The following is a 16,036-nucleotide window of genomic DNA, read 5'->3' on the forward strand; positions in this document are numbered from 1 at the left end:
TTTAACTAATAAATTTATTAGTAAAGTATTTTTTACACATATTACTAAATTATAAAGCTCGATTTATAAATATAAAAATATAGGATGTAAGCTATAATTTTATTAAAAGATAGGCTGTCATATTGTTATCGCTTGGGTAGTACAATCATAGGATTCCCAGTGTTAGGAGGCTTTTTCTAGTTGTTGTTTGTGAATCCAAGCTAACAAAATTTATATTCATTATATTTTTTCCATGATCTATTTCTTTTAGTTAAAATAAAATATATTAAGGTCTTGTTTACTGCAGACTAATTCTTTAATAGATATTTCTTTTTGTAATTTTTAAAATTAATTCTTTAATAGATATTTCTCTTTGTTATTTTTAAAATTAATTCTTTATTCTAGGAAAAGCTATTTTTATAGTTTTTAGTATTTTAAAATAAGAATGTAATAATTACCTTAGACGTAATATAGAGTGAAGAAAAAGATAAAAAAAATGTGTTTTAATTTTTTTATAAAATTATCATGAATGCTCTTTGATTTAATATAAAATAAATTAATCCTAATTTTAAAGGTAAATTAGTATAATTTTAATTAATAGTACTTATATTATAAAATAAAATTATTACGATATTCGCTATGATTTTAGAATAAAAAGAATATTCTTAAAGTAAACGGCGCTAAGGAAATTGACAAGAAGATGCCTCCAAAGTTACATCCCCCACTTATAGTGGAGGAAAAATGCGGGCTGAGACGTAGTCATAGTTAAATGGAAAAATAATTTAAATGCACAAAGTTAACCAGAAAAGAAAGATCTCTCTTAAAAATCTAGTTAATATGTTTGAGACCTCTCAAAAGAAGCTGCAAGAGAGATCTAGAAAATTCAGCGATCAAGTCCTTTCAGAAAAAAAAAACACCTCCTTGAAGGTGGAGAAATGCCATTGTTATGAAGTAGAACTAATTATTCTGCTATATGTGAGCACTTATTCGATTTACATAATAAAAAGCTCAAACTTTTGAACTAAATGTTTTGCTATATCTGCAATACTGATAGAGATCATCAAAGTTTAAACAACTTTCTATCCTTCTTTCTCTGTCACCAATGGATCAATGATGCTTCTCCATTTGTTGTAGTCCAATGGCGAGACAGAGTCAGAGAGTGGAATTCCATTGACAAAGAAGAAGGGCGTTCCTGTCACACCTCTCGAGCACCCATACTGGAAAAAAGAAGACATAACGTGAATAAGATGCATAGAATATAAGAATTGAAAGTTACTATGAACTACCACTCACCTTGAAGGATATTCTTGCGGCAAAATCGGTCTGCGAGTCATTAAAGCCTGACTGAAATGCAGATAACGAGTTTTTGCCCAGGGCCATCACTGCCATCTTAGCCATATCGCCAATTACTGAAGCCCTTGTCCTTTTATAAGTTGGTGCATTGTAATACTTCTCCTGTTTGATGAGGCAGTTATGTTATTCTAACAACTCTCGCACTAAGTGCTATTTTCATATAGATTTGCCATGCAAAACTAGTTATCTAGTTGTTACTGAAACTTCTATTTTTCTTGTGAGAGTTTACTTCAGTTGATCTAAGAAAAATAGCTTATAGTTGACTAAAATGTTATTATGATTACTTCATCATTCAGGTCAGTTCATCTATGATTATGAGTAGTCAAGGATATCCACCTAATTGTGGCTAAAATTATGCAAGCCCATGATGAGAGTGAATGATAGCAAAAGAAAAGCTGACTGAGAGCTGAAGAAAAATTTTAAGGACCAATATACTATCCTGACAACCATTATCAGTCACTTTGAATACAAAACAAGCTCTTCATATGCATAATATAAAGTTGGGAAAGTACTCATGGAAAACTCTTCTAGACAATAAGACAATATCGTTATTGTAATGACAGTTGTGTCCTTTTAGAGCTGATCAAACATAAGAAAATAAACAATAAAAACTTAAAAATAAATGAATATGTGCATGCATAGAGACATATATATATCATATGCTGATACTGTCACAGATACTTCAAAGAGATCTTTTTTTCTTCTTCTTCTCAGGTCGGATCAACTCCAGGGATCTAATTTTGATCAGAAAATATAGACCAAAATAAAATCATGACGTAAAAAGCTTAAAGAGTTCACATTTAGGGCACTAACATACAAGAACCACAAACCCCAGGCAGAAGTTTCTTCAACCAGGACACTAGGGCAAGTCAGGCCAGATAGATCTGTTGACATCCCTAGAGAAATATTTGCAAATATCGGTATAAATGTTCTTACACGACATTTAAACAAGGTCAGAGCATACTCTTATGAGAATTCCTATACATACTTGATTGGAGAATATTGGTTACTGCATTATAGTGTTATAAAATTAAATAAGCAACATAGTTCTTGAATTACTCCTTATTTTTAGAGAATGAAGTTGATACTAAAACAAAATAGATTGAATGAAGAAATCCAATTAAGCCTCCTTTATTCTAGAAAAATTATACTAGATACCACAATATACCTACGAGTTCAGCATGGTTAGCCATTTATCCTAAAACCAATACCAGTGACAGAGGTAATCCAAATCGACAAATAATAAGATTTGGTTAGCAAATATATATCCATGAAATGTCTCATATGGAGCAGAGAAATTATGTATAGAGCCTGATAATGATACTAACTAGTCTATCTACTACCTGATACTTGAAGAAAATCTCTAGCAAGGGATACGTCGAGGATGCGTTTAACTTGTTTGCTATGTGAAGCGAACGGCAAGCAAGAAATGCATTGCTGTGGTAGCTGCATATTTCAAAAGAGATATTTCCTTAAGAAAACGAGTTGAAATGAAAAGTTTGTCGTGGTCTTAGCATACTTTCTAACTATTTTTTTCAGAAAGCAGAATGAAAAGCTTTTGCAAGCACTTATAGGAGAGCACATCAACCACTAGCAGGTTCCAGAAAAAGCTTATTTTCTAGATTAATCTTGTTCCTCAAGGCCATTCTTTAGTTGAAAAAAGTGCATACGAATACATAAAAAGAAAGTTTCACCATAATGTACTTAAAACAAAAAAAAAGTTTGCTTTCAAGTAGAACAAATTGCAACCTAATGGTTTTATCCACAAATAAAGATATCAATGAGATCTGTCAACTAATTATGATTTGTGAAATAGAATTCCTTATTATCCTGTGTGTGGTTGGACATAAATGATCATACAGTCATTTCGAGCGCAGCAAGATACTATCATTACAATTTATTCTGTTTTTTTTCAGCAATCTCATGACGTAAGTAATAATGATCATTCATGCTTTCTTCTCTAAGTTACTACCAAATATATAATTTTTCAATTTTGTCTTTGTGTACTTCACTCGATATTGCAAAATATCCATGGACCTCATATCTTGTGCTTAACTTGCACATTTATATGTCAAACATGATATCTTTGCAGCAAAGGCAAATGTTATTAAACCTTCTAGGGCAATTTTCTGGACTGATGGACTTGAAATGATAACACCAAAGGGAAATATCAGAGTCTGATCCTTTCTTGGAGGAAAGAATGAAGACAATACAAAATTACATATTTTACCACTATAATAATCCATATTTGAGGTTCTGAAGATATCTCACTGTACTAAGTACTAACAATTGAACTAAACCAAAAAAATAGAAAAATATTTTAGATTAACAGAGACTTAAAATGAAAGGAAATACATCATAATCTGACTACTCTAGTGAAGGAAGGAATAAGAAAGTAAGATGAAAATAAACATATAGTACTGCAAAAGAATTGTTCGAGGTTATGTTGTGTTATATAATGTAGAATTTTAGATGCAGCTTTCAAAGAACAAGAGCAAGAAAGAAAACATAATAGAAGATTCGAAAAGAAACCTTTACATAGGTTCCAGGATAAGAAAAAGAAGTGCATAAAGCCAAGTGAATGGGTGATCAGGGAGATGAGGTCACTCTCAGAAAGGAAGCAGATGAACAAAGGCATCAGTTTCTATTTCCTAAGATTAAATCTAATCCTAATGCATCCATTCCTAAGAAAAGCATATTCTCAAACCACTAAAAACATATTACTAATGTACAGAACTTGAGAAATTAAAATTCACAAATGATCTTTAAACATATAAGGTAGCTAAACAAAAAAGTAGGGTGATTATAAGATTGATAAAGGATGAGGAAACCAAGATGAGATTAAGAACACTCACGGCAAAGGAAACGGATGAACAATGAGCGACAAGCGAGAGGAGTAGTACTGAAGAGCCTTCTTGAGAGGAGGCCACGAGTCCCTGCTATCCGGACACAGAGGATCTAAGAAAGCCTCCACGACCACCGAATCACCCCAAACCGGCGTCGACTTGTACACAAACCCATCAATCTTGGCCGGGATCGGAACTTGTGCATTAAGGCAATCAAACAAAGAAGACAACAAGAAGAACAAGAAGAAAAGTAAGAGTGGAATTGGAAGCATCACTATCTTCATCTCTCTCTCTTTCTTCTCGGTTTTCTTTTTCTTCTTCTTCTAACCGTTTGCGAGGGAATTGAGGAGGTTGGTTATGTATTCATCAGTGCGACGCTAGTCGGCTGGCAATTGTGTTTCGGTGGAAGCCAGCGCATGCGCAGGAATGTAAACGAGCCGAGCTCGAACCTTAAATGAGTCTATTATCAAGTCTTATTTAAGCTGAGTCGGATCGAACTGGACCGAGCTAGATCAAATCAAGCCGAGCTAATTGATAGATAAAAGAACAAAAAAGGAAATAGGGCTTTTACACGCGGGCCCCACCAGTAAGCTCTCAAGAGTCTCATCTATTAATGCGAATTGACTGAAATATCATTACCCTAGTGCCCTACACCACTGGACAAAAGAATTAGTATAAAACATCTCTCATATATTAATACGAATTGATTGAAATGTCACCGGTCACCACTCTAGTACCCTACACCACTGGACAAAAAAAAATTAGATATTATACTCTTTATACTCTCTCTTATATCTTTTAGGTAATTTTCCTTTAGCCTATTGAGCCTATCCAATCAAATCTGTGCGAACCAATTCGAACCAATTCTAGTTCAGATTTAGATTAATATTAATCTAGAGTCGGTTTCGACGGCTCAAATTCGGCTCATCTCTAACCGAGCCGAGTTAAATCCGAGCTTCAGCCGAGCCGAACCCTTCGGATCCTTAAAAAACACAGCCTTCTTCTTGTCGTAGCATTTAAAGGGATTATTATTCTGTCGTCCATTATTTATTTATTCTACCTTTTAACTACCAAAGGATATTCCTTCTCAGATAGAATTAGTTACACAAGAAGACAAAAAAGACAAAGCTGACTCAAAAGTAGGGGTTGTATTCGAGCTGCAAAGCTTTGATGGAGCCTTAGCAAGCTGAGCTCGAGCCTGCCAGATTATTTTGACAGTACTTCTGAGATCTGACACTATCCAAGGTAGTATTTGAATTTTTTTTTTGTTTTACTTTTTTTGAGAGCCTATTGATATATATTAAGAAGAATTTACAAGATAACAAATAGAACTTTGAAAGGATGGAAAGGAAAATTACAAGTGAAAGAATAAATAGCTTCCCAATTATTCTAAGAATTCAATAAACAGATAAGGAAAACTAATCGGTGTTCTAGTTTTTTTTTTCTCAAAAGTTCTCATATCCCTTTCTCTCCAAATATTCCCCCACAGAAAGCTGATCAGGAGGATCCAAGCGGATTGAAGGTCTTTGTTGAGAAAAGTTAAAAACCATGAAGAGAAACAGTCCTGTATACTTGTTGGATAAGAATTAGTCTTCAAGTCATTTAAGATTGGATGTAATGTAACCTTAGTGAAAGAACAATGGAGGGAAATGTGATCCACAGAGGACAAAGGGGATCCACAAGAAATCTTTTTCCTCAGTAAAATATCTTTGGTGTGAAGGTCACCTAGAATAACTAGCCAAAAACAAAAGTCTTTGTTCTTTATAGAATGTTTACTCTTCCATACCTGATTTGAATAAGACTACTTGGTACCACCAAAGTTGAGAAGGCTATACATAGACTTGGTAGAGAAAGACTTGATCATGAACGTGACTTGGAAGTTTACTTGGAATTTTATTGAGGTGAGATTATTAGAGATGAGTGAATGTAATTAGATATGTATCTTGATCATGAAAATGACTTGGAATTTTTATTTATTTTTTCAATAGATCAAGAGCCTATAGGTCAAGATGATATATAGATTGGAGTGTTGGAAAACTGGGTTAACTTTTATAAGAATTTTGCCACGACTTGCTTAAAACATAGAAAATATAATATTTCTATGAAAATTCTATCAAATCAGGTATGGTGAATATAACCTATAACTTCTATCATGGGCTAATAGATCTCAACTACTAAGCTCTTTAATGGCGACTTTGACTTAGAAAATTGACTCGTGTTACACTATTTGAAAGAGACTAAATGTAGTTTGAAGAAAAACTAAAACTTACGACTTATTGAAAAACGTAAGAAATGTCCTAGGAGATAGAATTTATCATATGCTATCAATAATAATATGTGAAAACTAAAGTGTGAAAAAGGCAACCACAAACACAAAAGTTTTTATATGAAAAAATCCAAAACCGGGTTAAAAACTATAGATATAAACTCGGCTCCGATCAACTAAAACTTGTAGCAATTAATAAGAGCTTACAGATCACTCGCCGATTCCCATGACTCAATTTGTACTAACCTTGCTCGCTAGACCCTACGACATACTGCTTTCCGTAATAAGTTTCTAAACCTTAATAACACTCGTCGAAACGTAGTTTTTCTAAATATGATGTAGATGTGTAAAGATGAGAACGATTTAGGCCGTTTCGTTTAAAGCTGAGAATTGGTCTCTAATGGCCTCTAAAAGATGATATCTAAATATTAATCGACAGTTTCTCTATGATCATTTAATACTTCACGACCCTCTTTAGATGAAAACCTTTTATATGCTGTTTAGAGATAAGTATTTTTAGAGATAAGATAAATATTTCTAGATATAAGATAAATATCTCTTAGAGATAGAGATAAAATAAATATCTCTTAGAGTCGAGATAAATATCCCTTAGAGTTAAGATAAAAATCTCTTTAAAGATTTTCTACGAATTCTCTTAGTAACTCCAGAAATTATAAATTATGGGTGCATTCTAATGCGGCTTGAGTGTGGTCGAACACAATGACTTGAAGTGTGAACGCGCTGTGAACGACCAAATATGAACCTCTGTATATGTGAAACGCCTGCAGTGTGCATTCGAAACAAGCCTAGAGTGAGTTCGAATGCCCTATTCAAATGGCATACTAAATAGTTGAATACATAATACTTGTTCTTGTATCTTTAAGTAAAATTTCATACTTCTTCAACTATCATGGCACTATTTAAGCACTTCAATAACAATTCTAAAATTGTTTCGAATACTTTGATTTTAAAAAAAAATTTCACTTTAATATTTTTTATTAAATATTTCATAATTTGTGCATATGCTCATACATAAAATCTAGATATATTACATAAATATAAATTATGCTTGAAATATAATTTGCCAATTACATAAGCACAAATAAATCTAACATAATTAGATATGTATCTTAATCATGTGCATTGACTTGAAATTGCATAATTATCTCATCATGAATAAAAAGTATGTAATACTTGGTCAGTTTTTTTAAGTTTTGGATTATAATATTTTATACAACAAGTTGAAAAATTAGGTTAATCTTTTTAACAATGAGTTATAGCAACGATGTGCACTCGATTATTTTTTTCCCCAAAGCATATTTCAACTCAAACTTGTGACCTTTTGGTTGAGTACGAGGATCTCGATCCCTATGACATGATGTTGGGCTTAAAGCTGTTAATACTTGTGAAATTCTTATGAGATTCTTTTGACTTAGATCACTTATAAATAACATTTTGAATTTCTTTTATTTATTATCTTTTATACCTTGTCTTTTAGAGCTTTATTGAATAACCTTAACTTTTGTGGTTTCTTTTCTCGGATTGATCCTCCTATATCTCCTAGAATCAAAAATTTTATCTAGAATATAAAAAAGCTTGACAAATTAGAATTAGACATTCTGAAAATAAAAAAGAAGTTCACTGCAATGGAAGGAACCAATCTAGAGATAAATAGGAGAAACAAGGAGTTGCTTATCTAGCTTGTTGCCGTCCAAAGAAAAAAAAAGATGCAAACTTATTTTTTCTCTATAGTGATCATAATATGTATTCGAGTCTAGATAAACAACCAACCCATCATTGATGAAGGCTTGTAATTGCTTCTAATTATAGTTAAAATATCTAATGAATGTTATCTATGCATTTTACAATGTATGAACCTATTATTTAATAAATGTCATTAATAATACCCTCAGTAAGCAACCAATCAAAAAAATTTCATCTAGTAAAAATATCTATTGAATGCCATTAGCAGCACCAAAAAGATTTGCAATGTTTAAACTTGTCAAATTTAAATAATAATAGATGATCATCTAGATAGTATAACTTGACACTAGAATCATTATAATATGACAGTATCAGAAGACACAATATAACTATTAGTAAAAGATAGTATAATGAATAAAAATATAGCATTGTTTACGGTGTTCCATACTATTCCAATTTTAGATAGTATAAATACAACAATGTTCCATACCTTAGACAATAATTACATAACAACCTTTGATAATTTTTCAGCCTTAAACAAAATAGTTACATTATAATGTTCCATATTTTCCCAAAATGGTACAATCAATCATAATGCTTTATGTATATGCCTACATGTGAATAGAAAGAAATAAATTCATTTGACTTAATTGAAATAAATTCACTCGATAGAAGTAATATATTCACTAATGTACAAAACTTGCTATGAATTCGAGGTACTTTTGTGTTTACTATTATGAGTATTACTATTCTATGTTGCATTGTTTGTAGACTATATTAGAGTATAACATGAAAAGAATAAGAATATTATAGTAAAGAATATGAAAGAATAAATATTAAAGTCTTCAATACCTTTACTCACAATTTCTTTCTTCTATTACTTGTTCCGGATCAATATTTTATAAAGGGATTTAGGTGGGCACCCAACAAAGAACCTTTGCGGCCTTTTAAAGGTTGGCAAGACACAATGTTGCTTGTATCAGGCTGTTTTGTCACCCAGCGGTCCGTTAAGGAGTTAAAATTGGTTAGGCTAACAAATCGAATAATAAATGTACATAACTTAAAAATATATAACCTAAGCTATTTGTGATCTCTTTCACTCAATCTCCCAACCTATTTGTTACTCTTTCTCTCTTTCAATCCTCCTCTTTTGAGCAACAGCGACAAGTGATAGACAAGTAAGATTTTCTTCTCGTTTATCTTCTCTTTTTCCCTTTCACTCTCGGCGCCAGCAAGCTTATTTCTTCTTCTATGTTGTTATGCTTCCCTATTACAACTGTATAAGTAATTAGATTCTTTTTTTCCCTCCTTGGCTACTCTCTTTACAGTAGTATGTGGCATGGTCCCTACTATAAAAGAGTAGGTAATTAGTTTGCTAATTTTGATTAACATTAATATGTTATGCACTTATGCTAGAGGTTAGAGGAATTAATTGCTAATTAGATTATGAAATCACTAAAATATAGTTTGTGAATTACTTGCTAATTAGTTTGTGAATTGCCTGTTGGCCCTTATTTTATATACAAATAATTAGATATGACAACTAATTTATCTCAAACTTTGTCTATGGCTAGGTTATTATCATATAAATATTCTGTGCCAATTGGCTCCACTGATGTAAGGTGGAAATACAATTACCTTCTTAATAAGAATGATGCTGGCATAGTGAAATATAAATTTTATAGGAAGGTTATTAAGGAAATAATTAGTAGATTTATGAAGTATATTGCTCATTTTAGATGTGATGTTGTGCTTTGTTCAAAAGGAAGTGGTGAGACAAAAAATTATCAAGAAACATCTAGAGAGAAATTAAAAGAAAAAGGAGGAGAAACCAAGAGATGCTGTAGAACTAAGGGTAAATATATTTAAGGAGAAGAGAAGATTAAGAAAGTATAGATGTTGAAAATTAAAAAAAAAAACTGAGGAGTAGAGGTCCTATGGATAAATTCACTTCAATAGATCTTAAAGTTTTTAGAGAGTGGGGAAAGATGGTATAACTGAATATAAAAGTTTAGTTTTACAAAAGAAGAAAGAGATAAAGTGAGCAACTATTTAGCTCACTAGGTTTACATTGTGGCATCCCCTTTAATGCAATTAATGATAAACATATTTTATAGATTGATGAAAGCGATTGATCAATATGATCCAAATACAAACCAACATCTATGCATGAGTTGCTTGAGCTACTTTAAAAGAAGTAAGTGACTAAAATAAATGATAATTTAGAGAACATAAAATTTCATTAAAGAAAGATGGTTGCTTAATTTTGATTGATGCTTGATGAAGAAGCATCATAGATTGTTGTGTCAATTGTCAGTTGATGGTTAATTTTCTACACTCTATTGATTGCTCTAAAGATGCAAATACAGGTGAATATATCCATAATATTGTTGTTGATGCTATCAAGAAAGTGGGAGAGGAATATAGTCTCCAAATTATGATTGATAATATTGTTGCTAATTTAGCAGCTGTACGGTTGTGAATAGAAATATATTAGCACATATATTAAACATCTTATACCACTCACTTTATAAATTTGATGTTGGAGATGATATCTATGGTAAGAATGATTAAATCTTCAATTGAACTTTGGAGAAAGTCATGGTCTTCATTTATGGATATCATAAGACATTTAATTTGATGTGTTAGTTTATAGAAAAAGGGAGATTACAAAACCTAAAATTATAAGATTTTCCACCTCTTTTCTCATATTGCAGAGTATTTAGAGAAAAAAAATTATGGCTTATGTTTACTTCTATTAAATTTACAACATGCTAGTGGTCAAAAACTGCTAGAGGGAAAATGATTTATTCTGCTATTTTCAATAACTATATTTGGAGGCAAGTATTAGTTAAATTATTCTTTTTTAGTGAAGTCACCTCATGTTGTTGATGGATAAAGAAAGTCATCCATGAGATTTATATACGGTGGTTAATAGGTGTTAAAAAAGAAATAAAAAAATATTTTCAATAACAAATAGACTTTTTCCAAGCCTTTCCTAAATGTAATTTATAACTATACAAATGAAAATTTCATTTACATATTACTGCATATTACCTAAATATATACTACTTCCATAGAGGTTGTCAAGAAACGAATAGTGATTTAAGGGTAATTGATGATAATAGTTGTGCTGAGAATTTTTACTCAGATCTATCCATTCAAATCCATATATTGGGCCTAGGCATGGCAAATGCCCTATACTTGAGTAGCAAAAGAAAGTGAGACCATACCTCAATGAAGGCATATAAAGAGGTCACTAAAAATTTTAGGGGATCACTAACACAAGAGAACTTAATAATGATGAATCCAACCCAAGTAAATAATTTAACCCATTCAAATCTATTTTTTGTACTCTTATGTATGTTATTAAGTTATTAAATTATTTTATAATTTTTATAGTTATTAGCTCATTGGTGGAGTAGGTGTAGAGTTGGTGCCCCTACTTGAAAGATATAGTGATTAAGATTCTTAATTTGACATGTACTTAGGATGTGAAAAAAAAAATTAAAGCTCATTTGAATGGGTAAAATATCATTGTATTGATGAAGCTATTAATTCTTATTGATAAATTTTAATGCCATATTGATGCGAATCAAGTCAGATTGGATCACATCAAAGGGAGATTGGGTTTAATGGATTGAGTCTAATTATCTTATTTGGTTTTAGTTAGAGTCTTAGTAGGTTAGGATTTTATTTAATTAGCTAAATCTAGTTCTGCGTAGTTTCGACGAATATTCAGTTGGATAAGGTCGCCCAGATTTACAACTTTAATATTTATGACTTCTCTAGATTTGGGATTTATCTGTGGCAAAATGAAGCGTTAATCCGAGAAGATAAGGAAGACTGGTTTAGTTAAATTTATTTTAGACTTTTTGATTTAATCTCTATAAATAGGGCCTTATGGTTTGTATTTTAGGCATGCTTGGAATGAAAGATTAATTGGCTTTTGCCTTAGCATCTCTCTCAACTAGGTCGTAGACCTCTACATCTCCCTTCTCTATCTTCACCAACCAGCACCACCTTTTCCATTGGCACGGTCTCGTCTAACTTCTAATCTCCCTCTACCGTCGATCCCCCTAGTCTCGTAGGGCAAGCCTACTTCTCCCCCTTTGTCTCTTTACTTCTCCCCCTTTGTCTCTTTTTTAAACCGTCTTTACCTCCCGTACGATTTTTATCACAGTTGTAGGCCAATCATAGCATTCAATCATCTATCGCATCCACAAACCACCATCATTTATTGCCGAGCCACCTCCATCAACTACTCGGCCTCCACTCCATCATCACCTCCATCCTATCCCTAGGAATATGTGCCTCCACCTGCGGATTCCAAATCCCGTGCAGAACTGCTACGAATTAGATCAAGCCAGTTCATAACAACTGGTATCAGATACAATGTTCCTTGGACCATCATGGCTACCACAAGATCAAACGTAGCAAAGCAAATGAGCGAGCAAGGCATGGAGACGGACCACATGGCTCCGTCAAGATCGCTATCTCGACAGAGCTCGCGAGGTCGGACGAAAGGCCCTCCCGATCTCTTGCAAACTCTGGCACTCATGGAGCAAACGTTGTTGGAGATCAAGGCCACCTTTGCTGACATGAACCGTTATCCTTTAAGGCGTACCCCTAAGCGTTATCAAAGACATGAACATCGCCTCTTACCTAAAGAGGGGAATCAACGAGGACTGATCCTAGAGGCACCATGGCAACAACACAACGAATCGCACGAGCGCCGCACTGACTTACCACCCTTGCACCTGAGGGCACCCCCATAATATGACGAAGGATCATCGAGGTATACATCACCATCAAAGGAGACCTTGTTGCCCACATCGATAGCTAGGAATGCCAAAGCGGTCGTCAGCCATCACCAATCGCCACCCGAGCCGCTGATTGAGGGTATTGAAGCTTTGAAAGATATCGAGGATCCGATACCTCGACAGCCTGATCCTATGGTCATGGCTGCCTATCAAGTTCCTTACCGTCTAAAGGACAATCTCCTCAGCCCATAAGCAATGTGCTAAAGCCTAAACAGATCAGCCTTTGCATGAGGCCTAGACTAGACTCGAGCCTACATTGGATTGTGGGTGAGTTAAATCTTAGTCTTGGACGAATTGGTTGAGCACAATTCAGCGGGGTACATTATGTTACACTTGACCGAGCTATGGTCTCTTCCACAAGTCTTGTGCTCTTGGACTCAGCTCGGATGTTGGTGGGAACGATTTGGCAAATACGAAAGGTTTGGAAACCATCATGGATAACTTGAGGATAAGATGGTCGAAAGCATGGTGGATTGATGCGAACCGAGTTAGGTCATATCACATCAAAGGGAGATTGGGCTCAATGGATTGAGTTTAATTATCTTATTTGGTTTTAGTCAGAGTCTTAGCAGGTTAAGATTTTATTTAATTAGCTAAATCCAACTCTGCATAGTTTTGAAAAAATATTCGCAGAATATTCTACACATATCCAAATAATATCAAACTAGTTGGATAAGGTCGCCAACCTCCAGATCTACAACTTTAATATTCATAACTTCTTCAGATTCGGGATCTATCTATGGAAAAATGAAGCGTTAATCTAAGAAGATAAGGAAGACTGGTTTAGTTAAATTTATTTGACTTTTTTATTTAATTTCTATAAATAGGGCCTTATGACTTGTATCTTAGGCATGCTTGGAATGAAAGATTAATTGACTTTTGCCCTGGCATCTTTCTCAACTAGGCCGCAGGCCTCTACTTTCCCTTCTCTCTCTTCACCAACCAGTGCCATTTCTTCTGTTGGCACGATCTCGTCTAGCTTCTAATCTCCCTCTACCGCTGATCCCCCTAGTCCCATAGGGACAGGCCTACTTCTCCCCCTTCGTCTCTTTATCTTAAACCGTCTCTACCTCCCGTACGGTTTTTACCATAGTTGTAAACCAATTATAGCATTCAACTATTTATCGCATCCGCATCCGCAAACCACCATCATCTATTGCCGAGTCACCTCCATCTTATACCTAGGAATCTGTGCCTCCACTCGCGGATCCCAAATCCCGTGCAGAACCGCTACGAATCAGATCAAGCCGGTTCGTAACACATTTATTTGATCTTTGATTTTAGACTCAATCAAATAAGAGAACTAAATTGAAAGTGAGGAAATAAATTGAAAGTGAGGAGGTTGAATGATTTAGTTTATGTACAATTTAAACAATAATTAATGAACAAAGATTGCAAAAGAGAAGAATCCTATCACTTAAAAAATAGAAATAATACAAGGGATTAGTTAGATAATAAGCCTTTAGAGGAAAATGTCTTCCTAGATGAAAGACTAATTTAAGATATGGTGATAGAAGCATAAAGAGCTAAAAATTATTTGGCTTCCAAGAGGAGCACTAGATCTATTCAAGCTACTATTACTAGTGCTCTTTCTACTTCTATAGATGAGCACTTAATCCAGTAAGATGAGGAAATAGATGATGAGAATGGTGTTAAGCTAGAGTTTGATGACAATTCTAATGATAATTTATTAGCAAACGAAACTAATGCAAACTAGGTTAGCTTGGATCATATTATGAGGATATTAAACTCAATAGATCGAATTTATCTATCTTGTCTACTTTTATAGGTTAGTTAGAGTCGTAGTAGGTTAGAATTTTATTTAATTAGTTAAATCCAACTCTACGTAGTTTTGGAAAAATATTCTATCTAAAGATATTTATGAGGTATTCGAATATTATGAAACCAAATTGGATAAGATCATAAACCTCATGATCTACAACTTTCGTATTCAAAGTTTCTCGAGATGCAGACTCTATCCATTGCGAACTGAAGGACTAATATAAGAAGGATAAGAAATATTGGTTTAGTTAAGTATGTTTAGGACTCTTTTGATTTGTTGCAAACTAATCCAAGTAGATTTAGTTCAGACCTTTATCTCGTAGGTCTGTCTCTCCGACCTCCATGCACTGATTTGATGATATCTTCAGATCTAGCCATCTAAATCTCGCGATAGATTCATTAGAAAGCTCTTTTCCAAATCTATAATATATCCAATTTTTAAGAGCATTTGACTGGTAGAATTCTCAAAATATTTCACAAGAGGTCTACGTTTAAATCTATCTAAAATTGTTACAAATCAGATTAAGCTGGTTCTTATCAATTGATATCAGAGCTAATTAGTCTTAGTTGTGAACAATGGCCAACATTCGATCGTCTACATCATGGCAACAAGACAATAACTAGATTTTGGAATGGATAGAGGCATCCCAATGGAGAATTGAGGCACTCATACAACTCCTCTTCAACTTGACTACACCATAATTGAGCTTCACACTAATGGTTCCTCCACCCACCACTGTTCCATCCATCCAAGTACAGCCCCATAATAATGAAGAACCCTTGTTATCTTCTTTCAAATGGAGTTTTGACATCTACCGATCCCCATTCTTTGGCCAATGAAGGATTAACTAGCTTGTCGGCCCCTATCTCTTTTCTTTTATTGATCAAATGCTCTTGAAAATTGGATAAGAAACAAGGGTCTTTCATTGTTCTGGGGCTATACTTGGATGGGTGGAATAGTGGTGGGTGGAGGAACCATCGTCGGAGAGCTTGATTATGGTGTATCCAAGTTGAAGAGGAGTTGTATAAGCGCCTCAGTTATCCGTTGGGGTGCCTCTATCCATTCCAAAATCCCATTATTGTCTTATTGCCATGATGTAGATGATCCCATGTCAGCCATTGTTCACAGCCAAGGATCAATTTACTTTGATACCAATTAATACAAACCAGCTTAATCCGATTCGTAACAATTTTGGACAGATTTATACACAAAACTTTCATAAAATATTTTGGGAGTTCTACCAATTGGAGGATCTTGAAAATTGGATATGTTGTGGAAATGG

General features: G+C 33.7%; 1 protein-coding gene across 1 annotated transcript; it reads right to left on the reverse strand.

The window, feature by feature from the left end:
- Positions 1-802: 802 nt before the first annotated feature.
- Positions 803-4,600, reverse strand: LOC140762382 (uncharacterized). The gene is made up of 4 exons (XM_073100139.1): positions 4,188-4,600; positions 2,676-2,778; positions 1,273-1,434; positions 803-1,196 (listed from the first exon to the last, which is right to left on the reverse strand). The coding sequence occupies exons 1-4, from the start codon at positions 4,460-4,462 to the stop codon at positions 1,059-1,061; spliced, it is 678 nt and encodes a 225-aa protein (XP_072956240.1). The 5' UTR covers positions 4,463-4,600; the 3' UTR covers positions 803-1,058.
- Positions 4,601-16,036: the final 11,436 nt, after the last annotated feature.

This window comes from Typha angustifolia, chromosome 7, assembly GCF_048772165.1.
Source record: "Typha angustifolia cultivar Huaian chromosome 7, ASM4877216v1, whole genome shotgun sequence".
Taxonomy (NCBI): domain Eukaryota; kingdom Viridiplantae; phylum Streptophyta; class Magnoliopsida; order Poales; family Typhaceae; genus Typha; species Typha angustifolia.

What these genes read in the sequence shown, in the direction of transcription:
- LOC140762382 (XM_073100139.1), bottom strand. Translation starts at nt 4,462, where the DNA reads ATGAAGATAGTGATGCTTCCAATTCCACTCTTACTTTTCTTCTTGTTC. An exon ending in GTTCATCCGTTTCCTTTGCC is followed by an intron (nt 2,779 to 4,187) that starts GTGAGTGTTCTT and finishes TGAAATATGCAG; the next exon opens with CTACCACAGCAATGCATTTC. An exon ending in CCGCAAGAATATCCTTCAAG is followed by an intron (nt 1,197 to 1,272) that starts GTGAGTGGTAGT and finishes TCTTTTTTCCAG; the next exon opens with TATGGGTGCTCGAGAGGTGT.